Source organism: Schistocerca cancellata, chromosome 11, assembly GCF_023864275.1.
Source record: "Schistocerca cancellata isolate TAMUIC-IGC-003103 chromosome 11, iqSchCanc2.1, whole genome shotgun sequence".
Taxonomy (NCBI): domain Eukaryota; kingdom Metazoa; phylum Arthropoda; class Insecta; order Orthoptera; family Acrididae; genus Schistocerca; species Schistocerca cancellata.
The window spans coordinates 172,188,412-172,214,619 of NC_064636.1; the positions used below are offsets into that span (position 1 = coordinate 172,188,412).

At 42.4% G+C, this 26,208-nt stretch overlaps 1 protein-coding gene across 1 annotated transcript in view; it reads right to left on the reverse strand.

Moving 5' to 3' along the window:
• LOC126108416 (zinc finger protein 708-like) overlaps window positions 1-26,208 on the reverse strand; it is a 139,216-nt gene that overhangs the window by 45,286 nt on the left and 67,722 nt on the right. The window contains exon 6 of the mRNA XM_049913624.1: window positions 1,319-1,356. Within this exon, the coding sequence (XP_049769581.1) occupies window positions 1,319-1,356 (38 nt within the window). The remainder of the gene's footprint in view (window positions 1-1,318; window positions 1,357-26,208) is intronic.

Consider the following 26,208-nt stretch of genomic DNA (forward strand, 5'->3'; position numbering starts at 1 on the left):
GTCCGCAGCTCATGGTCATGCAATAGCGTTCTCGCTTCCTGCGCCCGGGTTCAATTCCCGTTGGGGTCAGGGATTTCCTCTGCCTCGTGATGACTGAGTGTTGTGTGCTGCCCTTAGGTTAGTTAGGTTTAAGTAGTTCTTAGGGGACTGATGACCATAGATGTTAAGTCCCATAGTGCTCAGAGACATTTGAACCATTTTTTTTTTTTTTTTGAGTGCATGTGGGCATTGAGTTTGCATCCATATTTTTCATAAATGAGAAAAATTTCACAGTCTCCAACTGCAACACCTTCCAGAATAAGGCATGCATTAACTGTAGCAAAGAAATGACCCTCTTCAGTATGTGATAACATGAGGAACCAAGGTGCATTTGGGAGGTCCTTCAAATCTATAGCCTCATTCTGTTTGTGTTTATGTTTAGTAGACACACGCTAAGATGGTGATTGATATATTGCAAAAGAATCCCCCATGATTGCCAACATCTCCAATGGCACGCTCTTTCCAACTGGAAACCCCCTCAGAGGGGGATTCACCACCGTAAATGATTGTTCGCACCTCAGGTCACCTCCCCCTCCCCCCCCCAAACTCCTGACAGAGGGACCAATTGGCATTTGGGAAGGTAACAGCTCAGGCACTCACCCTTCTGGGCCTGACCTGTATCAGAGGATACATGAGAACTGTACCCGTTGACCTGGAGCTGCCAATTATGCATTACCCTGTCACCTGTAATGTGTCTAACAAATGGGACACCCTTCAGGAACACACCAGGACGAAGGAGAAACAAAGAGAATGAGGATTCACCAGTTAAGTCTTCACAGCCTTACTGAAAGTGGTACCAGCTACTTATGTTTCTTCTTGATGGTGGCCTGTAAACCACTACAAGCTTGTGCGTTACCTGAGCACCACTGTGGCACCGCATTGAGAGAGGTGTTCAACACTATATTCATTAATCTGAAAGGCTGGGAATCAGCTCCAATTTTTGAATATATAGCCATTCACCCTTTCTTCTAACTTGTTCTACTGCAGTATGATATTAGCTTGTGTCCATCAAGATGAATCTGTTGAATTTAAGTGATTTCATGTGACATTCTGCATTAAACACAATACAGCTTCTGATATGCCACCTGAACTTTTATTTTCCTGTATGGATATCAGACATTTGCTCTATTTATCTAGGAATAGTCACATAATGGTTGTTGCAAATAATAGTATTAATGAATCATTACAGTAGTGCATTTTATAACTGAAGTACTCTCACAATTAATAAACAAAAATTTATATTTCTGAAAAAGTTCTGCAGTGAATTATGAAAACTTACCTTGCACTATCAGATGCACATCTTGTTGAGGTTTCCACCTGAAATATTTGAAGAAATGGCCAGTGATTTACAACTGATGAGACAGTAAATACATAGAATTCTATTAATGCCCACCAACATGTGATTGGTCCACAAAATGCTGTAAGTTAGGCTTGAGAATATCATTTAAGAGGACATGATAGACTGTTGCAGTTAATGAAACAGAATGTCAGTAAGAATTCATTCTCCATTTTCTCACTGTCTTCAGTACTGTAAATAACTACACAAGCCAGTAATTTGGTTGTAGCCATACTTCGTACTAGACGCTTTGCAAAGGAAAGTGACCAATAACATCTTTAATCTATTATGCACTTACACTTTGTGTAAAATTTTCTTTCACTTTTTTCCGTAATGAAAACTGCCATGCAATGACAGATGAATCCATCATTGAGTGACACATTTGGACCTTTGTGCTCTGGGCAGCCCAGACCAACTTGCAGAGGTGAGGAGTGACTCCTAAACCCAACCTTAAGTTCACACCCAGAACTACATACAGGCTTGGACCATTAAATATACAAACATTAATAAATATTGGCAAACTCAAAATAGTTTCACACATCGTAAATGGACAAGTTAAAATTAGCATTACAAAATATCACATTCACAGATGAAGAAATACCACAATCAGAGAACTGTAGATTCTTCACAGAGAACACAGGGAAGAAATTCGCGAAACTACTACAGAACTAGGCTCTGCATTCATAAATGGCAATTATATTGCAAACGGCACCAAATTTTTTGGGAGGACAACAGTTCAATCCCATGCCCGACCATCCGGATTTAGGTTTTCCATGATTTCCCTGAATCACTTCAGGCAAATGCCGGGATGGTTCCTTTGAAAGGGCATGGCTGACTTCCTTCCCCATCCTTTCCTAATCCGATTAGACCAATGACCTCGCTGTTTTGCCTCTTCCCCCAAACAATCCTAAATCCAAATTTTTCATTACCTCCAGAAGTCTCTCTCCCTGCAATAATTCACTATTTAGGTGAGAGGTACACAATAATTAATGCACATGCACCAATAGATCAGGATAACAATGCAGAAGGTAAAAAAGTCCTCAGAACAATGTTGAGAAGCATCTGATGAAGTTCCAGAGGAAAACATACAGATTTTATTTAACTTTTATCCTCAGACTGGCACAGAATGGAGATGAGAACATTATCTGCCCAAACTGATATTAAATGAATTTATTCACAACTGGAATTTTGACTGTTATGCCATTCTCAAGTGACAGCTTACTATGAACTAAGTCAGTGTTATTAAATGTCATGCCTAGGGCTTGGGGACTGGATATTAAGATGTGCAGTATGACATGACTTTGATAGAAATTAGTACATGAAGTACTACCAATTTCTAGGCATACAGATTACAAAGACTCCCATCTTGTAAAGAAAATGGAATTTGTAAACATGGTTAACACGAACGTATTACCTCAAAAGTATTACCTCAAAAGGAATTATAAAGGATTCAGACATCACACTGAGCTACCACTTGAGAATTGTACAACTGCCAAATTAATTTTGAATAAGTACATTCCATATCAGCCCTGGTAGAAAATGTTTTCATTTATGAATGTCTGCCTGACTAGATGCAAGAAAAAAGGAAAACTGCAAAGAAAAAGACATTTAGCATACACCACTAAAAAGATACGAGGACAACAATAATATGATTTGAGAATATCAGACAGCTTGTGTGCCAGTAACAAAGCACAATTCCAAAAAGATGATGAATTCCAGAGTCAGACATAGATATCTGTTGAAATTGACCATTACCACTGAACAATAAAAGTAAGATTCCGGGCCTAGAATAACTGATAACCATGTTCACATAAGATTCAATGAAATTCCATGAAAAATTCAAGGAGACAACAGCAGAATTCTAAAATACAAGATATATCAGAGATGGCTTACGACAGGATGGTCCTGTGAAGGCCAAATTGATAGAGGACTAAAGGAGCAAAATACTATTGGAATACATCTGTAACATTTTAGAAGGATTATGGCTATAAAGCAAGACTGCTTTATTTCAAAATTCTTGAAGAATCTGAAATACAGAAGACAACACGGGTCTTCTTAAAAGAACTACAGCCTCATTTGAGATAAGAACAGACTTTAGCCAAGGCAATGTACTAACTCCATTCTTCTTTCAGACTATACTAGAAAAGTGAATATTGAACAGATGGAGCTGTTCTCAGAATCTACTACCAGAAGCTGAATACTAATTGGTTAGAAAATTGATAATTTCAAAATTGTTTGTTCAACTTTTGTAGGTAATTTAGCAATGCTGACAATGTAGAGAAACCACAGAACAGAGAGAAAGAAGAACAGTAGGAAAAAGCATGACTAGTCGTCTCCTCTGATAAGCAGCAGTGAAGCAGTAATGGGTAACTACAGGACTGCAACATCCCTATCAAATACAAAGTGTGGGAAAGTCAGGGGAAGACAAATTTAAGGATCTATGAGAAATCATGTAGCCCAATGGTGGGGAAAATGGAACCACAAGAGGAAGAGTATAAAAGATGGACTCTGCATTTCAGTCAACAGAAGATGTTTATAGTAAAAATTCATTCTCCAAAATTGCAGAACCTCCAACTTGCAAGGTAGTCATTTGGCCAAAATACACATCTGTATCACAAATACTAATTTTAGAATCAACAAAAGATAGTGGAAATTACGAAAAAGAAAAGATATTAGGAAACAGAATACCACCACAAACATTTCAATTCAGAAACAATACAGAAGTATAGATAAATATTTAGGAAAATAACTGGAGACAAAATTTGGCATACAAGGTTAATGAGTCTTAGCATACTGAAAAGAAAAACTGTGTAGCAGTACTAAAACCATTAAAAAATCTCAATGCCTTACAAGAGTGCACAAAGACCTACAAGAAACTTGTATAAATTAGCAAGATATTTAAAACCAAACCAAATACAGAAACAGGATTGAGTCGGTAAATTCTCCACAGCATAACAGTTCCAAAAAGACAAGACAGAAACTGGAAGTCAGGTGCGTGGAAAGAAAGAGTAGCATAAGGAGTAGCATAAATAAATGTAAAACCTTAGCTGGCCCGTAATTGATCAGGAAAAAAAATTGTTCCATATTTGTAGTACCTTCTCAGTAATGCATAGCAATCGTATATGTACTGCAAACAAGTTGCAGCAAGCAGCTCAAAGAGTCTCTGCAAATATGCAGATAACAGTATTTGGAGTGTTTTGCTAGGCTACAGCAGTGATCAGATATATTTTGCAGTGGTGTTGTTATGCTGTCAGTACTGCTTGCATGCGGTCACAAAAGAGCAATAAATTCAAGTGTCACTCCATCAAGAGCTGCACACTGCTGTGGTTACATATCTAGTGAACAAATAAGATCATACAACAATGATGTACATATGTATTCCTTTAGCTCGAAAGTTTGTAACTTGCCGTGATGGTATTGTATCCAGTCAGTGATTGTTTACTTGCAGAGAACTAGAAGTATAGCAAAACAGAACACTCGCTTGATGTGAGACAAGCTGTTTTGCATGTCTTCAAGATTGGGAGTACTTCTAGGGACTATGGCATACCACAACCACAAACAAGTGTGCACAGTCAATAGCAAAAACATGAAACAACAGTAACCAATATGCCAAGGTCAGGTCATCCCTGAAGAGAGAGGAGGAAGGACAGAATGATTTGTACGCAATCAGCTGGTGTTCCAAGAGAAACATATGAACAAAGCTTGTGAATCCCTGTAACATGTTCGTTGCACTGGTGCATTTCTTCTGCCAATTGAATCCAATGTTAATAGACAGAAATAGATTTCCTGAAGCATTGAATATATGGCCATTTGTAAGGCAACCGGGAATTTTGACTGGAACACTGGACTTGTTATATTAAATTTGAGTGTAACACACCTCAATTTTGGAGGAAATTTTTTGAAGAAACAAATGAATTTTATAAACTGCAATATATGGTATCAAGTCTATGTAAGCACCACTGGAAATTAATTTGAACAAATAATGAAGGTAACTGAAAATCTTTCACGCATTCAAACTTTCAAATATTATACATGAGATAGTAATGTGAATGTACCATCAAATGCACAGGATTGATTGACACTGAACATTTCCCATTTAACACTGAAACATGAAAATCTATACATTTACTAAAAAAGAGATAGAGGGGCTGGCCAGTACTTACCTCAGCTCAGTACAGCCGATAGATACACACAAAACAAAACCGAAAATTTATGTTCCTAGCTTTCGGAACAAATGTTCCTTCATCAGGGAGGAGAGAGGGGAAAGAAAGGGAAGAAGGGAAAGGAGATTCAGTTACTCACAACCCAGGTTATGAAGCAACAGGGAAAGGAAAATAGGGAGGGTAGCAAGGATGGAGGCATGGTTGTCAGAGGGAAGCCAAAGATATTCTACTGTAAGTACTGTGCCAGCTTCAAACCAAAGAGGATGCATACAGAAGTAAAGAGGTATATAGTATAAAGATAAACACAACTATGCAGGATGAAAAGATGCATGAATGGCTAAGAGGAAAGGGAAAGAGGAGAAGACTGAAGAGTAAATGGGAGTGAGGTTGTTTAACGTAGGTTCAGTCCAGGGGGATGGCGGGATGAAAGGATGTGTTGGAGTGCAAGTTCCCATCTCTGCAGTTCAGAGGGACTGGTGTTGGGTGGGAGAAGCCAAATGGCACATACGGTGTAGCACGTTCCTAGGTCCCTAGAATTATGCTCCAGGGCATGCTCCGCTACTGGGTATTGGGCATCTCCTAGGCGGACAGTTCGTCTGTGTCCGTTCATACGCTCAGCCAGTTTAGTTGTTGTCATGCCGATGTAAAAGGCTGTGCAGTGCAGGCATGTCAGTTGATAAATGACATGTGTAGTTTCACATGTGGCCCTGCCTTGAATTGTGTACGTTTTACCAGTAGCGGGGCTGGAGTAAGTGGTTGTGGGGGGATGCATGGGGCAGGTTTTGCAGCGAGGTCGGTTACAGGGGTAGGAACCGCTGGGTAGAGAAGGTAGTCTGGGAATATTGTAGGGTTTAACAAGGATGTTACGGAGGTTAGGGGGCCGACGAAAGGAAACTCTGGGTTGTGTAGGGAGAATTTTGTCAAGGGATGATCTCATTTCAGGGGTTGACTTGAGAAAATCATATCCCTGGCGGAGTAATTTGTTGATGTTTTCGAGGCCAGGATAATATTGGGTGACAAGGGGGATGCTTCTGTGTGGTCTGGGGGTAGGAACATTGTTGTTGGACGGGGAGGAATGTATTGCTCGAGAGATCTGTTTGTGGACAAGGTCTGCAGGATAGTTGCGGGAGAGGAAAGCACTGGTCAGGTTATTGGTGTAATTGTTGAGGGATTCGTCACTGGAGCAGATACGTTTGCCACGAATACCTAGGCTGTAGGGAAGGGAGCGTTTGATGTGGAATGGATGGCAGCTATCAAAGTGAAGGTACTGTTGTTTGTTTGTGGGTTTGATATGGACAGAGGTGTGGATGTGAGCTTCAACAAGATGAAGGTCAACATCCAGGAAGGTGGCTTGGGTTTTGGAGAAGGACCAGGTGAAATTCAGATTCGAAAAGGAGTTGAGGTTATGGAAGAAATTAAGGAGTGTTTCTTCACCATGAGTCCAGACCACAAAGATGTCATCTATAAACCTATACCAGGCCAGGGGAAGCAGCTGTTGGGTCTTCAGGAAAGCCTCCTCCATGCGGCCCATGAAGAGGTTGGCATAGGACGGAGCCATCCTGGTTCCCATGGCCGTTCCCCTGATTTGTTGGTAGGTCTGGCCTTCAAAAGTGAAGTAATTATGGGGGAGGATGAAGTTGGTGAGTGTGATGAGGAACGAGGTTTTTGGAAGATCTTCGGGTGGGCGTTGGGAGAGGTAGTGCTCAAGGGCAGAGAGACCATGGGTATGTGGGATGTTTGTGTAAAGGGATGTAACATCTATGGTGACAAGAAAGGTTTCAGGTGGGAGAGGAGTGGGAATGGATTTGAGGCGTTCTAGGAAATGGTTTGTGTCTTTGATGTAGGATGGGAGTCTGCGGGTGATAGGTTGGAGGTGCTGGTCTACCAGAGCTGAGATACGTTCGGTTGGGGCTTTGAAGCCTGCTACAATGGGACGGCCAGGATGGTTCTCTTTGTGGATTTTGGGTAATAGGTAGAAGGTAGGGGTACGTGGCTCAGGTGGAGTGAGTAATTCTATGGAAGCCGTTGTGAGGCCTTGTGAGGGACCTTGGATTCTTAGGATTTTTTGCAGCTCAGTCTAGATGGAGGGAATGGGATCCTGGGTAACAGCTTTGTAGGTTGAGGTGTCGGAGAGTTGACGCAGTCCTTCTGCCACATACTCCACACGGTCAAGTACGACAGTTGTGGAGCCTTTATCCGCCGGGAGGATGACAATAGAGCGGTCTATTTTCAGCTCCTTAATGGCACGGGATTCAGCTGGGGTGATGTTGGGGGTTGTTGGGATGTTCTTCAAGAAGGACTGGGAGGCAACACTGGATGTGAGGAATTCCTGAAATGTCTGCAAGGGATGGTTTTGGGGGAGGGGAGGAGGATCCCTTTGAGAAGGCAGTCGGAACTGTTCTAGAGAGGGTTCAACACTGGGTCTAGTATTTGGGGGCTGTGTTTGGGTAGTGAAGTGGTATTTCCAGTTGAGGTTCCGGGTGAATGAGAGGAGATCTTTAACCAGGGCAGTGTGGTTGAATTTAGGCGTGGGGCTAAAGGTTAAGCCTTTTGACAGAACAGATGTCTCTGGAGGAGAGAGGGATCTGGATGAGAGGTTTAGGACTGAATTGGGACTGGCGATATGTGGCATTTGACTGTGGTTATAGTTGAGATTTGGTCTGTGTGGGGTATGTGCTGGGATGGGGAGATTGAGTAGGGTGGCTAGGCTAGGTTTGTTGGCTATGAGGGGGGTTTGTTGAAGGTTCTGTTGTGGTTGGTGTTTGTGAGGGATAGGGAGAGGGACCCCACTTCTTAGGTGTTGCACTAGCACTGTGGATAGTTTTTTCAGGTGTTGTGTGGCATGGAACTCAAGTTTGCAGCTGGCTTCTAGGATGATGTTCTTGAGTGTGTTCTCCAAGCAAGGGTTTGAGAGGTGGAGGATTTTGAAGAGAGATAGGAGCTGTTGGGAGTGGTGGTTACATGAAGTAGTGTAGAGATTCAGGACAAGTTGGGTAAGGGCTAAGGATTGAAGGTTCTGGAAGTCCAGGAGAGACTGGTGGAAGGAGGAATTGCACCCAGAGATGGGAACTTTTAAGGTAAGCCCTTTAGGGGTAATTCCAAAGGTTAAGCAGGACCGGAGGAAAAGTATGTGGGATTGCAATTTGGCTACGGTGAATGCATGTTTCCGGAATGAATGTAAATAATGTGGTATAGGATTAGGGTACATAGTGGGTAACTGGTGGGTAGGGAAATTAAATAACTAAAATTGAAATAGTAATCATAAGAAGGAATAAAATGCGGAGGGAAGGACGAGAAAGAAAGAAATTGTGTTGGTAATGTCCAATACCAAAGGAAGACCACTAAATAAGAAAAATACGGAAAAAGTTGACCAGACCAAGCAAGTATGTCCAGATCAGGGGAAAAGAACACACGTTGCTCAAAAACAGAGATAGCGAGTGACGAAAAAAGGATCGCGCGTACCGCAAAAAAGATCGCGCGTACCGCAAAAGCGATCGCGCGTGCCGCAAAAACGATCGCGCGTGCCGCAAAAATGTCCCAAAAAAATTTTCTTGTGGCAGAGAAAGATAGCCAATGGCACAAAAATATCGCCAGCAACAAGAAATCGACGGAAATGGATGATACTGGTAGGTGTGGAAGAGATTGTTGGCAGTGATTGTTGGCTGGAAAACAGTGAATAACGAACGTTAAAACTATGGAATGTTGAATAAATAAATCAATAAATAAAAAAGAGAAGAGGACTATAAACGGAACAAGATAATAGGAGGAAGATGAAACTAGCACAGTTGGTGACGAAAATATTTGTTTATGGATATATAAAACACTGAAGAAGAGAAAATGTTAAGATGACAGACGTAAGTGATAGCTAACAAAAGGGACAAAACAATGAAGGATGTGGACCATATAGGTGATCTAAATGATTAATGGAAAATCTCATATAGAGATGTGAAACAAATACTAAAAAAGAGATAGAGGGGCTGGCCAGTACTTACCTCAGCTCAGTACAGCCGATAGATACACACAAAACAAAACCGAAAATTTATGTTCCTAGCTTTCGGAACAAATGTTCCTTCATCAGGGAGGAGAGAGGGAAAGAAAGGGAAGAAGGGAAAGGAGATTCAGTTACTCACAACCCAGGTTATGAAGCAACAGGGAAAGGAAAATAGGGAGGGTAGCAAGGATGGAGGCATGGTTGTCAGAGGGAAGCCAAAGATATTCTACTGTAAGTACTGTGCCAGCTTCAAACCAAAGAGGATGCATACAGAAGTAAAGAGGTATATAGTATAAAGATAAACACAATTATGCAGGATGAAAAGATGCGTGAATGGCTAAGAGGAAAGGGAAAGAGGAGAAGACTGAAGAGTAAATGGGACTGAGGTTGTTTAACGTAGGTTCAGTCCAGGGGGATGGCGGGATGAAAGGATGTGTTGGAGTGCAAGTTCCCATCTCCGCAGTTCAGAGGGACTGGTGTTGGGTGGGAGAAGCCAAATAGCACATACGGTGTAGCACATTCCTAGGTCCCTAGAATTATGCTCCAGGGCATGCTCCGCTACTGGGTATTGGGCATCTCCTAGGCGGACAGTTCGTCTGTGTCCGTTCATGCGCTCAGCCAGTTTAGTTGTTGTCATGCCGATGTAAAAGGCTGTGCAGTGCAGGCATGTCAGTTGATAAATGACATGTGTAGTTTCACATGTGGCCCTGCCTTGAATTGTGTACGTTTTACCAGTAGCGGGGCTGGAGTAAGTGGTTGTGGGGGGATGTATGGGGCAGGTTTTGCAGCGAGGTCGGTTACAGGGGTAGGAACCGCTGGGTAGAGAAGGTAGTCTGGGAATATTGTAGGGTTTAACAAGGATGTTACGGAGGTTAGGGGGCCGACAAAAGGAAACTCTGGGTGGTGTGGGGAGAATTTTGTCAAGGGATGATCTCATTTCAGGGGTTGACTTGAGAAAATCATATCCCTGGCGGAGTAATTTGTTGATGTTTTCGAGGCCAGGATAATATTGGGTGACAAGGGGGATGCTTCTGTGTGGTCTGGGGGTAGGAACATTGTTGTTGGACGGGGAGGAATGTATTGCTCGAGAGATCTGTTTGTGGACAAGGTCTGCAGGATAGTTGCGGGAGAGGAAAGCACTGGTCAGGTTATTGGTGTAATTGTTGAGGGATTCGTCACTGGAGCAGATACGTTTGCCACGAATACCTAGGCTGTAGGGAAGGGAGCGTTTGATGTGGAATGGATGGCAGCTATCAAAGTGAAGGTACTGTTGTTTGTTTGTGGGTTTGATATGGACAGAGGTGTGGATGTGAGCTTCAACAAGATGAAGGTCAACATCCAGGAAGGTGGCTTGGGTTTTGAGAAGGACCAGGTGAAATTCAGATTCGAAAAGGAGTTGAGGTTATGGAGGAAATTAAGGAGTGTTTCTTCACCATGAGTCCAGACCACAAAGATGTCATCTATAAACCTATACCAGGCCAGGGGAAGCAGCTGTTGGGTCTTCAGGAAAGCCTCCTCCATGCGGCCCATGAAGAGGTTGGCATAGGACGGAGCCATCCTGGTTCCCATGGCCGTTCCTACCCCCAGACCACACAGAAGCATCCCCCTTGTCACCCAATATTATCCTGGCCTCGAAAACATCAACAAATTACTCCACCAGGGATATGATTTTCTCAAGTCAACCCCTGAAATGAGATCATCCCTTGACAAAATTCTCCCCACACCACCCAGAGTTTCCTTTCGTCGGCCCCCTAACCTCCGTAACATCCTTGTTAAACCCTACAATATTCCCAGACTACCTTCTCTACCCAGCGGTTCCTACCCCTGTAACCGACCTCGCTGCAAAACCTGCCCCATGCATCCCCCCACAACCACTTACTCCAGCCCCGCTACTGGTAAAACGTACACAATTCAAGGCAGGGCCACATGTGAAACTACACATGTCATTTATCAACTGACATGCCTGCACTGCACAGCCTTTTACATTGGCATGTCAACAACTAAACTGGCTGAGCGCATGAACGGACACAGACGAACTGTCCGCCTAGGAGATGCCCAATACCCAGTAGCGGAGCATGCCCTGCAGCATAATTCTAGGGACCTAGGAACGTGCTACACCGTATGTGCCATTTGGCTTCTCCCACCCAACACCAGTCCCTCTGAACTGCGGAGATGGGAACTTGCACTCCAACACATCCTTTCATCCCGCCATCCCCCTGGACTGAACCTACGTTAAACAACCTCACTCCCATTTACTCTTCAGTCTTCTCCTCTTTCCCTTTCCTCTTAGCCATTCACGCATCTTTTCATCCTGAATAGTTGTGTTTATCTTTATACTATATACCTCTTTACTTCTGTATGCATCCTCTTTGGTTTGAAGCTGGCACAGTACTTACAGTAGAATATCTTTGGCTTCCCTCTGACAACCATGCCTCCATCCTTGCTACCCTCCCTATTTTCCTTTCCCTGTTGCTTCATAACCTGGGTTGTGAGTAACTGAATCTCCTTTCCCTTCTTCCCTTTCTTTCCCCTCTCTCCTCCCTGATGAAGGAACATTTGTTCCGAAAGCTAGGAACATAAATTTTCGGTTTTGTTTTGTGTGTATCTATCGGCTGTACTGAGCTGAGGTAAGTACTGGCCAGCCCCTCTATCTCTTTTTTAGTATTTGTTTCACATCTCTATATGAGATTTTCCATTAATCATTTAGATCACCTATATGGTCCACATCCTTCATTGTTTTGTCCCTTTTGTTAGCTATCACTTACGTCTGTCATCTTAACATTTTCTCTTCTTCAGTGTTTTATATATCCATAAACAAATATTTTCGTCACCAACTGTGCTAGTTTCATCTTCCTCCTATTATCTTGTTCCGTTTATAGTCCTCTTCTCTTTTTTATTTATTGATTTATTTATTCAACATTCCATAGTTTTAACGTTCGTTATTCACTGTTTTCCAGCCAACAATCACTGCCAACAATCTCTTCCACACCTACCAGTATCATCCATTTCCGTCGATTTCTTGTTGCTGGCGATATTTTTGTGCCATTGGCTATCTTTCTCTGCCACAAGAAAATTTTTTTGGGACATTTTTGCGGCACGCGCGATCGTTTTTGCGGCACGCGCGATCGCTTTTGCGGTACGCGCGATCTTTTTTGCGGTACGCGCGATCCTTTTTTCGTCACTCGCTATCTCTGTTTTTGAGCAACGTGTGTTCTTTTCCCCTGATCTGGACATACTTGCTTGGTCTGGTCAACTTTTTCCGTATTTTTCTTATTTAGTGGTCTTCCTTTGGTATTGGACATTACCAACACAATTTCTTTCTTTCTCGTCCTTCCCTCCGCATTTTATTCCTTCTTATGATTACTATTTCAATTTTAGTTATTTAATTTCCCTACCCACCAGTTACCCACTATGTACCCTAATCCTATACCACATTATTTACATTCATTCCGGAAACATGCATTCACCGTAGCCAAATTGCAATCCCACATACTTTTCCTCCGGTCCTGCTTAACCTTTGGAATTACCCCTAAAGGGCTTACCTTAAAAGTTCCCATCTCTGGGTGCAATTCCTCCTTCCACCAGTCTCTCCTGGACTTCCAGAACCTTCAATCCTTAGCCCTTACCCAACTTGTCCTGAATCTCTACACTACTTCATGTAACCACCACTCCCAACAGCTCCTATCTCTCTTCAAAATCCTCCACCTCTCAAACCCTTGCTTGGAGAACACACTCAAGAACATCATCCTAGAAGCCAGCTGCAAACTTGAGTTCCATGCCACACAACACCTGAAAAAACTATCCACAGTGCTAGTGCAACACCTAAGAAGTGGGGTCCCTCTCCCTATCCCTCACAAACACCAACCACAACAGAACCTTCAACAAACCCCCCTCATAGCCAACAAACCTAGCCTAGCCACCCTACTCAATCTCCCCATCCCAGCACATACCCCACACAGACCAAATCTCAACTATAACCACAGTCAAATGCCACATCTCGCCAGTCCCAATTCAGTCCTAAACCTCTCATCCAGATCCCTCTCTCCTCCAGAGACATCTGTTCTGTCAAAAGGCTTAACCTTTAGCCCCACGCCTAAATTCAACCACACTGCCCTGGTTAAAGATCTCCTCTCATTCACCCGGAACCTCAACTGGAAATACCACTTCACTACCCAAACACAGCCCCCAAATACTAGACCCAGTGTTGAACCCTCTCTAGAACAGTTCCGACTGCCTTCTCAAAGAGATCCTCCTCCCCTCCCCCAAAACCATCCCTTGCAGACATTTCAGGAATTCCTCACATCCAGTGTTGCCTCCCAGTCCTTCTTGAAGAACATCCCAACAACCCCCAACATCACCCCAGCTGAATCCCGTGCCATTAAGGAGCTGAAAATAGACCGCTCTATTGTCATCCTCCCGGCGGATAAAGGCTCCACAACTGTCGTACTTGACCGTGTGGAGTATGTGGCAGAAGGACTGCGTCAACTCTCCGACACCTCAACCTACAAAGCTGTTACCCAGGATCCCATTCCCTCCATCCAGACTGAGCTGCAAAAAATCCTAAGAATCCAAGGTCCCTCACAAGGCCTCACAACGGCTTCCATAGAATTACTCACTCCACCTGAGCCACGTACGCCTACCTTCTACCTATTACCCAAAATCCACAAAGAGAACCATCCTGGCCGTCCCATTGTAGCAGGCTTCAAAGCCCCAACCGAACGTATCTCAGCTCTGGTAGACCAGCACCTCCAACCTATCACCCGCAGACTCCCATCCTACATCAAAGACACAAACCATTTCCTAGAACGCCTCAAATCCATTCCCACTCCTCTCCCACCTGAAACCTTTCTTGTCACCATAGATGTTACATCCCTTTACACAAACATCCCACATACCCATGGTCTCTCTGCCCTTGAGCACTACCTCTCCCAACGCCCACCCGAAGATCTTCCAAAAACCTCGTTCCTCATCACACTCACCAACTTCATCCTCACCCATAACTACTTCACTTTTGAAGGCCAGACCTACAAACAAATCAGGGGAACGGCCATGGGAACCAGGATGGCTCCGTCCTATACCAACCTCTTCATGGGCCGCATGGAGGAGGCTTTCCTGAAGACCCAACAGCTGCTTCCCCTGGCCTGGTATAGGTTTATAGATGACATCTTTGTGGTCTGGACTCATGGTGAAGAAACACTCCTTAATTTCCTCCATAACCTCAACTCCTTTTCGAATCTGAATTTCACCTGGTCCTTCTCCAAAACCCAAGCCACCTTCCTGGATGTTGACCTTCATCTTGTTGAAGCTCACATCCACACCTCTGTCCATATCAAACCCACAAACAAACAACAGTACCTTCACTTTGATAGCTGCCATCCATTCCACATCAAACGCTCCCTTCCCTACAGCCTAGGTATTCGTGGCAAACGTATCTGCTCCAGTGACGAATCCCTCAACAATTACACCAATAACCTGACCAGTGCTTTCCTCTCCCGCAACTATCCTGCAGACCTTGTCCACAAACAGATCTCTCGAGCAATACATTCCTCCCCGTCCAACAACAATGTTCCTACCCCCAGACCACACAGAAGCATCCCCCTTGTCACCCAATATTATCCTGGCCTCGAAAACATCAACAAATTACTCCGCCAGGGATATGATTTTCTCAAGTCAACCCCTGAAATGAGATCATCCCTTGACAAAATTCTCCCCACACCACCCAGAGTTTCCTTTCGTCGGCCCCCTAACCTCCGTAACATCCTTGTTAAACCCTACAATATTCCCAGACTACCTTCTCTACCCAGCGGTTCCTACCCCTGTAACCGACCTCGCTGCAAAACCTGCCCCATGCATCCCCCCACAACCACTTACTCCAGCCCCGCTACTGGTAAAACGTACACAATTCAAGGCAGGGCCACATGTGAAACTACACATGTCATTTATCAACTGACATGCCTGCACTGCACAGCCTTTTACATCGGCATGACAACAACTAAACTGGCTGAGCGCATGAACGGACACAGACGAACTGTCCGCCTAGGAGATGCCCAATACCCAGTAGCGGAGCATGCCCTGCAGCATAATTCTAGGGACCTAGGAACGTGCTACACCGTATGTGCCATTTGGCTTCTCCCACCCAACACCAGTCCCTCTGAACTGCGGAGGTGGGAACTTGCACTCCAACACATCCTTTCATCCCGCCATACCCCTGGACTGAACCTACGTTAAACAACCTCAGTCCCATTTACTCTTCAGTCTTCTCCTCTTTCCCTTTCCTCTTAGCCATTCACGCATCTTTTCATCCTGCATAGTTGTGTTTATCTTTATACTATATACCTCTTTACTTCTGTATGCATCCTATTTGGTTTGAAGCTGGCACAGTACTTACAGTAGAATATCTTTGGCTTCCCTCTGACAACCATGCCTCCATCCTTGCTACCCTCCCTATTTTCCTTTCCCTGTTGCTTCATAACCTGGGTTGTGAGTAACTGAATCTCCTTTCCCTTCTTCCCTTTCTTTCCCCTCTCTCCTCCCTGATGAAGGAACATTTGTTCCGAAAGCTAGGAACATAAATTTTCGGTTTTGTTTTGTGTGTATCTATCGGCTGTACTGAGCTGAGGTAAGTACTGGCCAGCCCCTCTATCTCTTTTTTAGTATTTGTTTCACATCTCTATATGAGATTTTCCATTAATCATTTAAATCTATACATTTAATATTTTGCTTTGGTGAACTATGTTCCTTCTAAGTCAAGAGAAATGCCCATAACCTACTATCCATTGGGGTTACTTTCCTGTGAGAAAAGACCAACAACTGTGAGGCAGTATTTAAATTCACATTCATGTAACTTTTGCACTTGAATCATTAAGCAATTTTAGGACTTTCCCAAGGTCAGTGCTATGATGGCAAGTAGAATTTTTGTCACACATTTAAACATAATCATAAACTCATTGACAAACAAAAGATGAATGCGGCCAAAATTAGTGAGGGACAGCAATAAACAAAGGATGCAACAAATCAAATATTCTACCTCTGCTGACTGATCTCTCAAAAAATCAGATGCATAGCCAACAGCTAATTTGTCACTTTCCAGCTATAAAATATTATTCATAAATATTATATAGAAAAACACTAAAATTCAATTCAACAGTACTATTTCAAACTGTGCAGCCCAACTTCAGGAATTAAATAGAGCCCTGTACAGTTTTTCATTAATTAATTTCATAAACACTGATTACAATAATGCTAAGTAGTACTACATGTAAGCCAAAACTACCACAAGCATAAACAATACATCAAACTGTACAGTGAATACATAGTTTGACTGGAACTCAACTGGATCCAGTGTATCTACAATTTGATTAGAACTACTCAATTAATTTTACCAGAGCTAAATGTACTCCACAATTCCATACACCAAAAGACAGCATATTTTACACTACACTCTTATCCTTATCAAATGTGTATTAGACACTTTTTTGACAAATTAACGATTATGCAGTGTGATCAAGATGTGTCAAGTTCAATTGGTTGTAATTCAAACTTAGTAAGTGCTACGTAGTAACCTAAAGCACCATGTAAATGAGCAGGAAATTACAATCTCACCTGGTATGGCACGTTTGTTTGTATAGAAGTATTTCCTTGTATTTAATTACTGTAACACTTGCATATGATGGCAATTTATCATGTTTTCACTGACAATTAATGTAATATTTATCTCAGAATGTTTCGTAAGGTTCTAAAGTGACCAGCATGGGAAGGTGCTTATCTCAAGTCAGGCTTCACAAAATCCTCACCAGAGTAACAACTAATCCAGGAGGTAAATTGAGGAAGGACGATGGGGAAAATACAGAAGAGACAGCATATGAGACACTGGAACTGCTCCTCAAAACTCATTTTCCTCAATATGCACTGGCGGATAACAGAGCAGAATGCGACTCCTGAAAGACAATGGTTCTCAGGCACTCAAAGAGAGGACTGGGAATCAGCCAAGGAGCGTGTCAATTTCAGTAAAATCCAATGGGCAGTGGCAACATTCTAATCGGTCAAGTCACCTGGTCCAGATGGAATCTTTCCAGCTCTCTTAAAACAAATAGGAGACAATCTTATAAGAGTCCTCTGCATGTCATTCAGGTTTAGCCTAGCAGTGGGAGTCATTCCCAATGCCTGGAGGGCAGTGAAGGTTGTCTTTATTCCAAAGCCAAGGAGAATTGATCATACGAAGGCCAAGGATATGAGACCAATCAGACGAGTTAATGTACATGCTGGGGAGAGGAGACTAACTAGGGCTCCTCTACATTCAAACTAACACACATAACCAGGTAAATCAAGTGAGACAGCTCTCCAACTATTTGTTGGGAGGGTGGAGAAAGCACTTTCCTTTCAAGAAACAGCCCTCTGCATCTTCCTGGGCATCAAGGGGGCTTTTAGTAACACAACCTTTGACTCCATGGTTAGGTCAACAGAGGTGCATGACCTAGTGACCACTATATGTAGGTGGACTAGGGCCATGCTTAGTGAAAGGATGGTAGAGGCCACATGATGAATGAAAAAATAGTAATTAACACCACTAGAGGTTGTCCACAAGGAGTTTTGTCCACTTTATTGTGGAATCTACTGGAGAAAGAACTCATTGAGGAACTAAATTACAGACAATGCTTTTGCCACGGATACGCTATGACCTTGTCATAGTAATACCTGGCAAATTTGCTGACATGGTTAGGAATATGGCACAAGGTGCACTGGACACTGTGCAAGACTGGTACATTACATAGGACCTAAACGTTAATCCTAACAAGACTGTTGTGGTACCAATCACGAAGAAGCACATCTAAAGCTTTTCGATGAAACTATCTGTGAAGGGGATAGTGAAATATCTAGAGATAATCTTAGATGAGAAACTAACATGGACCCTCCACATTAAGAGCATCTGCTCCAAGGCGAATTGTACTCTAGTGAGTACCAGAAGGCCTTGTGGCAAAAACTGGGGCCTAATATCCTGATGTATACACTGGACACACACAACAGTGGTTAGACTTAGGATCTCCTATGGGGCCGTAGTGTCGTGGAAGAATGTACAACAGCAGGCTGCAGCTAAGGAGCTTGCTAAGGTGCAAAAACTGGCCTGCTTTGCCACAACAGGCAGAATTAGTAGCACACCAACCACTGGGATGTAAGTCATGCTGGACATGCCTCCACTACATCTTTGGGTTAAGATGAAGGCAGCAGCTGGTGCACACACACTCAAAACTGGTACAAACTGAATCACATTGGGATATCCAGACTCACACACTAAAATAGTGAGGCAAATATAGGAATGGCTTGAGAAATGCCGCCTGACTATATAACAACTCCTAACTGCTTCAAAAAGCCTTACAATACAATAATTGGAAGCAGGGAGCAGTGGGAAAACAGTTTGACACCATGCAGAGGACACTGTCTGGTTCACTGATAGGTCAAAATCAGACCAAGGCGCTGGGGGCGGGGTGTACAGGGTTCAGCCAAAACTGGAGGGCATCATCTCTCTAGGAAAACTGGCCTTGGTATTCCAAGCTGAAATTACTGCAATCAAGGCATGTGTGGAGGAGAATAGACTGTATATAGGTGCTACAAGGACCATAGCATCTACATCTATTCAGACAGCAAGGTAGCCCTCAAATTATTGGGAGCTCCTGCAGCACAATACATTATTATTGCAGAATGTCACAGGGCTTTGGTGGAGTTAGCGGATTCAATAGCGGAAACTTAATATGGGTCCTTGGTCACTCAGGGATCAGTGACAATAAAGAAGCTGACAGGTTGGCCAGGATGGGGGCAAAGACTCCATTCAGTGGACCGGTACCTGTTCTGATAATCACCAATGCTATGATCAAACGAACTATGGAACTGGCTTAGAAGAAGCACATAGAATACTAGACCAAGGTCTATAAGCAAAAACATGGTAAGGTAACGATGCCAAAGTTGTGCTTTAAAAGACGCTCTGTAACCCTGGGCTCGAAGAGGAAAGAGATTAAACTCATGTTTGGACTGATGACCAGACATGGGAATTTAAAAAACACCTACATACAATGGGTATAATGGAAGAAGACCATAAATGTAGCATCTGTGATGAGAGTGAAGAAACTGCGTCACACCTAATCTTCCAATGCATGACACTGGAGAGCAAAGAGACAGAATTTTCAGTGCAACTAGAAGTGAAGAAATTGTGTCTAACAAATAATGGGTAGAGAGACTCCTTGCACTATCTAAGGGCACTAGTTGGCTTTACTAGATATACAGCGAGCAATACTGCACAATAAACTGTTTCAGTGCCAGGTTAGACCAAAGCTGTCTTAGCTTCTCTGCCAAAATCAAATTAAATCCATCATCCTTAGTGAATTTGTGTTCAGGCATTTTTGACAAATTAACTATTATGCAGTGTGATCAAGATGGGTCCAGTTCAACTGGTTGTACTTCGAATTTGGTATGTGCTGCATAGTACCTTACAGCACTATGTAAATGAACAGGAAATTATGATCTCATCTGATATGACAAACTCGTTTCTATAGTAATATTTCCTTGTATTGACTTATTTTAACAGTTGCATATAATGGCTGTTTATCATGTTTTCACTGATATTTAATGTTAATATTTATCTTAGAATGTTTGGTAAGCTTCCAAAGTGACCAGTATGGGAAGGTGTTTATTTCAAGTTGATTAGTTTCAATAAGAACAATGTACTTTCAATCACTTATTTTAATTAAGTTTTGTAAGATGTTTTGAAAATGACTAGCATGGTATGGTTTCTTGAGGTTTTAAATAAACAGTGCTGCTGTGCCTCATAGTCTTTGATAATGTATGTGTGTTTCTCACATAGTCTGGGCCGGTGAACTGTTACTGTTAAGTCTGCATAGGTTCTGACAGTAGTTGAATCGAAGTCTCTGGGCAGCCAACCAGTTGTGTCATTTCAGCTCTCTAAAATTGTATGGATGATAAGATTTTGAGCAATACATGAGGATTTTCTCATTACATTAAATTGTTGTATGTTTTTGTGACTGACGAACTTTCACTTTGCGCAACTGATAGTTCTGTTTTGCACTGAACTTTGATTGACAGTGACACGGCTTCGCTGACGATTAACACCCAGCTGGACTTAGTTCCGATTTCACATTAGCTTATGTAACTGGGGAATCTGTCAAATATTCATAATTATTCACATAATTGAACTGCATTATCTTCAATCTGAAGTGTTCAACCTTGCTATGTGATACTACATAATTCAATTTAATGATTTTAAGGATGGCCATTTCTATTTTTGTGTCTTACATTGACAGTACACCATTCAACTTAACTTTGTCACTGTGTTTACATTTCCTTATTTAGTTGTCACTGCATTTAAATTCGTTTAAACAACTTGTTTAAGTATACATTAACTATTACAATATATGTCTAACTTCATACTTTTAGATGTTGCTTGACTGACAGGCAGCTGGTGGTTTTAACAAGGTAGACACTCAGTGGTAGATGGCCTTGACCCATGCATGGGACTGTAGAGAGACATTCTGAAATCAGCTCTGTTCACTACCCTGAAACTCAGTACACCATAGGACCAATTTCAAAGTATTAACATTACACATCTTGATTGAATATTCACAGTAAGCAATCAGCACACAGTGTCAGTAGCTGGACTGAAATCACTATCAGTTGCCCTATTGGCACACAAACTAAAGATAACAGACACAAGGTCAAATATTTAATTTTCTCTTTTAAATCTATTTCATTGTGGAATATCATAATGGAGTTCCTCCTTTCAGTACCAGCATAAACATCATAATGACAGATTCTGAGATGATCAATTTTTGTTGATTTTATACTGTGTACTCACTTAATAGAGAAAAGGCACCTGGGCAATATGAGATGGCTGTACAATACCACTCATATTACACTAAACTTGTTCCTTCTCTAACAGCAGCCTATCAAACATCTCTGAGCCCATGGAAGTTTCCTAGTGGCTGGAAGAAGGTACCAATCAATCATATTCTCAATTAGTGTCACCTAATAGATGCACATGATCATAGCAAAATGAAGCATGTGTATGAATAACGCTGTATGGTATATTTCCAAGTTTTTGGGAAATCGACAAAAACCATTAATAAAAATGCAATAGCAGATATTTATTGTTTGCAGATGCAGACTGTTGAAAATAGTTGGTTGTGCTTTTTAAAATTGCACTAAGGATAGGTTTTAGAAAATACATAACTATTAAAATGGAAAAACAGTGTATAGCAACTGATATACAGCATTGCTGTATATCACACCCTACTAGAACTATAAGGTTGCCTAGAGTCTCAAAGTTTTAAATAAAAAAATTATATCAAGCTACAAACTAATATTTATAGTAAACTGGTTGCTTTGGTCTTAAATAAGTAACAGAACATGAGTTTGTTATGAAGTTGAGCAAAAAGCTGGCACATTACACTCAGTTGGCACACTGAATGTTTTCATAAAATGCCTGGATTTTGATTCCCTGTATTTCGTCACATCCAATACATTGCCTTTCTTCTCCTTACAAGTTTCAGTACACCACTGTAGAGCAACCAAAAACCAAAATGCAACAGAATTTCTTTTTCTTCATGTTCAAAAACATGTTTCACAATAAAATGTCTTTCACATGAATGAAACCGCTTATGCCTTGAGGATCATCACTGCATAGCTTCAACCAGAGCACAGCAGTAATTTTCAAAGTAGGTGGCATTTTGAAAACCAGCTCAACAGATCCGATGCCCTTGTCTTCCATCATCTCCTGTATGGTCAACTTCGAAGGTTCTACAGTGGCCTAAGCAATGACATGCTTCCATTCTAAAGGAGCCATAACTTTTGATACTTTCTTTCCTCAATCACTGCAAAGTTCCTGTCACAAGGCAGGAAACTATCACTCTAACATAAAAACTTTTTATGTATTTCTACACAGTACTTGCAGTTGACCAGATAGAAATAAAGTGCTAAAATTCTCCAGTTATCATTCTGCCCAACATGGTGGTCAGACCATATAATTAGTTTGTGTCCCATACCTTTTTCAAGCATCACAAATTTAATCAGACAGTAAACTATTTTGGCTGAACCAACCTTGCACCAGATCCATCCTCTAAATTTACTGTGTTAGTTAAGTACCAAAGTCATGAACCATGAAATTATATGACGGCAACTGTCTCTGGCAGAATACCATGGAATGTGCCAATTTATGACAAAGTAGAATGTGTTGTACATCCACGCATGTAACATATATATTGTTCCTTTGTAGCCATTTCTGTGTTGTTTTTTAGCAGTTTGTATGCTCAGTCTGCTTTTGCATAACAACTGACTAAGTTCTATGTTGTGCATTTGTATCTCATCTGAAGCTGTGATCATAAAGAATCATTAATTTTTGCACAGATTGAGTTTGTGGTACAGACATTCTTTCGAAGATTTATTCTTACTTTGAGAAACTCAAACTGAGTTCTTGAATCAGGGACCTGTCATCATTTGATATGACATGTGGCCTACACAAATATTTTCCTCAACCATCTTCAGGAGTGGTCACTCCACTTTCCAGTTTATGTTGAAGAGAGAGTTTTCATTGCTGGGAGATGCAAAATATGTCAAGCAATGTTTTTTGACACACTTCTTTTGACTGGACTTCATATTTGAAAGCAGCTTGTTTCAATGAAGTACTGTCTGTCTTATCTTCCTTTCGTCTGCCTGGCACATCTATTTACGTAGAGTTTATCGAGTAAATTGCTTTTTCATTGTTCATTAAGGCATGGTCTTCTCTTTACAGCCTTAACTTAATTTACATATTTATGTCCTAGAATCCTTCTTTTGAACACACTTCTGTGTTGCGCACATGGTCCTGAATCATGCTGTCAATACTACTACCCAATATTCAACTGAATTATCATACTCCACATTCTCTTTCAATAATATAGCAGTGTGTTTTCTACTTTTTCATCACTGATAAAGACAGAACTGCAGTTAGTTTTATTCATGGTCTTAGAATTATGGGACAAATTTCAATGTTGGATCAACAACAAGTAATGGAAAATCCGGGAAGTAATGTAACAATATTATAAAGAGCAAACTTGATCGGTTGGTTGGTTTTGAGTATAAAGGGACAAAACTACAGGGTCATCAGACCCTTTTTTTCCTGACGGAAGCAAGGCTCAAGGTACAAAAACACTCAGCAGCACACCTAAAAAGAAAATGAATGGAATGAACAAAAAATGGGGAAAACATACGCCACAAAGAAAAGCAGAAGAAGGTATTAAAACCATAGAGCATATAGTCTGGGCTGGCTGATCACAATAATAAATGAGGATGAGCCAGCCACTCTGCAACATATTAAAACGTCCACCTCAAAAAGACGAGAAAAGCACATGTAGGGAAAAGATGACAACGAAGACAAACAAATGCAAAGAAAGTGCGACAGAGTTACAATGGAGGGAGGGTGGCGACCTCAGAGAGAAGGCTAAATGCCCACCCTTGGATTGTATGATGAAACCCCCTCACAAATAAAACCTAAAATTAAATCTTTGGTTTGAAACATTGTTACCCAACACCGAAGGTAGGGTTCTAGGAAGGTTAAAAGTCTGCTGTAGAGTGGTTAAAAGTCAGCAGTCCAGCAAGATGTGGATGACAGTCATATGTGAGCCACAGTGACACCGACGTGGGTCCTCACGACAGAGGAAGTAGCCATGTGTTAGCCATGTATGGCCGGCATTTGTTTGGTTTGGTTTGTTTTGGAGGAGGAGACCAGACAGCAAGGTCATCAGTCTCATAGGATTAGGGAAGGAAGTCGGCCGTGCCCTTTCAAAGGAACCATCCCGGCATTTGCCTGGAGCGATTTAGGGCATGTATGGTCAATGCGGAGCCAGCAGAGAACCACAGAGTCCCTGCGACAGGCTTGCATGGAGTCTTTTACACATTTGTAGTCTCCTTAAGGCGCAGAGTTTGTTGTGCATACTGAGATTATGCCATTCGGTCTCCCAAACCTGAAAAACCTTGTGGTGTAATAATGATCACAGGTCAGTTACAGGGATGCCGACCTCCATAAGTGGTTTCCGTTAAGCCCGTTTGGCCAGCCTGTCAGAAAGTTCACTTCCTGGGGTTCCAATGTGGCCTGGGGTCCACACAAACAACACGGAATGACTGGACCATTCCAGGGCATAGATGGATTCTTGGATGGTCGCTACCAAACGATGGTGCAGGTAGCACTGGTCGATAGCTTGTAGACTGCTCAAGGAGTCAGCACAGAAAAGAAACGACTTGCTACGGCGCATTGGATGTGCTCAAGAGCACGAGAAATGGCTGCCAGCCTTGCAGTCGAAACACTGCAGCCATCTGACAAGGAGTGCTGTTCAGTATGTTCTCCACAAACATATGCAAAGACAATGTGACCATCACCCATGGAGCAGTCCAAGTAAACCACTTCACGGTCCCGGTACTTGTCAAGAATCGAGAGGAAGTGACAGCCAAGAGCTGCAGAGTTAACTCATCCATTAGCACCCTGTGAATCGTCCAGGCAAAGCTTCAACTTCGGTGTACACCATGGAGGTGTACATGAATAGACATTGAGCATAGGTGGTAAAAGCAAGGACTCCACTTCAGACAGACAAGATCAGTTGCGAACTGCAGTCATAAGCCCTGACCTGGGCCTCCGATGCAGGAGATGAAATACCGTGTATGGGATAAGGAGATGGTAATGTGGATGCTCTGGAGCACTATGAATGTGTGCAACATACCTGGCGAGCAGTTGTGCATGTCTAACCTTCAATGGAGGGACTCCGACCTGGTCACTGGACTCATCCTGAAACCTCCTATTACCAGTCAACTGGGCAGAGTAAACATATCGCTGAGGGCGCCACCAAACAATAAACCAGTTTCCCATAGTCAAGACGAGATTGAACAAGGGCTCTATAGAGCTGCAGCAGCTTAGTGCGATCTGCACCCCAGTTGGTGTTGCTCGGGCACCAGAGGGCATTGAGGTACTGCCAGCAGTTCCACTTCAACTGACCAAGATGAGAAAGCCACATCAATCATGTGTTGAAATCCAGTCGTAAGAATCGATATGTCTCCATTACAGTGAGTGGATCATCCATAAGGTAAAGTTCTGGCTCCAGATGAATGGTACGACACCGACAGAAAGGCGTGACACACAACTTCACAGCTGAAAACCAGAACCTGTGGGCTAGACCCCATGACTGCACTTTGTGAATGGTCCCCTGTAGGCACTGCTCAGCAACACCAGTACTGGAGGAGTTGCATGAAATGCATAAGTCATCTGCATACAGAGAAGGCGAGACCAATGGCCTGACAGTTGCTGCAAGGCAGTTAATGGCCACTAAAAATAGAGATACACTCAATACAGAGCCCTGCAGGACCCCATTCTCCTGAATGTGGGACAAACTACGGGAGGCACCAACTTGGACACGGACAGTACAGAGCGATAGGAGATTTTGCATAAAAATCTGGCATGGGCTCTGGAGACCCCACTCATATAATGTGGCATTGATATGATTTCGCCAGGTCGTGTCTTAAGCTTTTCATAAATTAAAAAAGACGGCAACCAGGTGTTAGCGTCTGGAAAAGGCTGTTCAGATGGCAGACTCAAGGGAAACTAGATTATCAATGGTAGAGTGACCCTGGCGGAAACTGCCCTGGCATGGAGC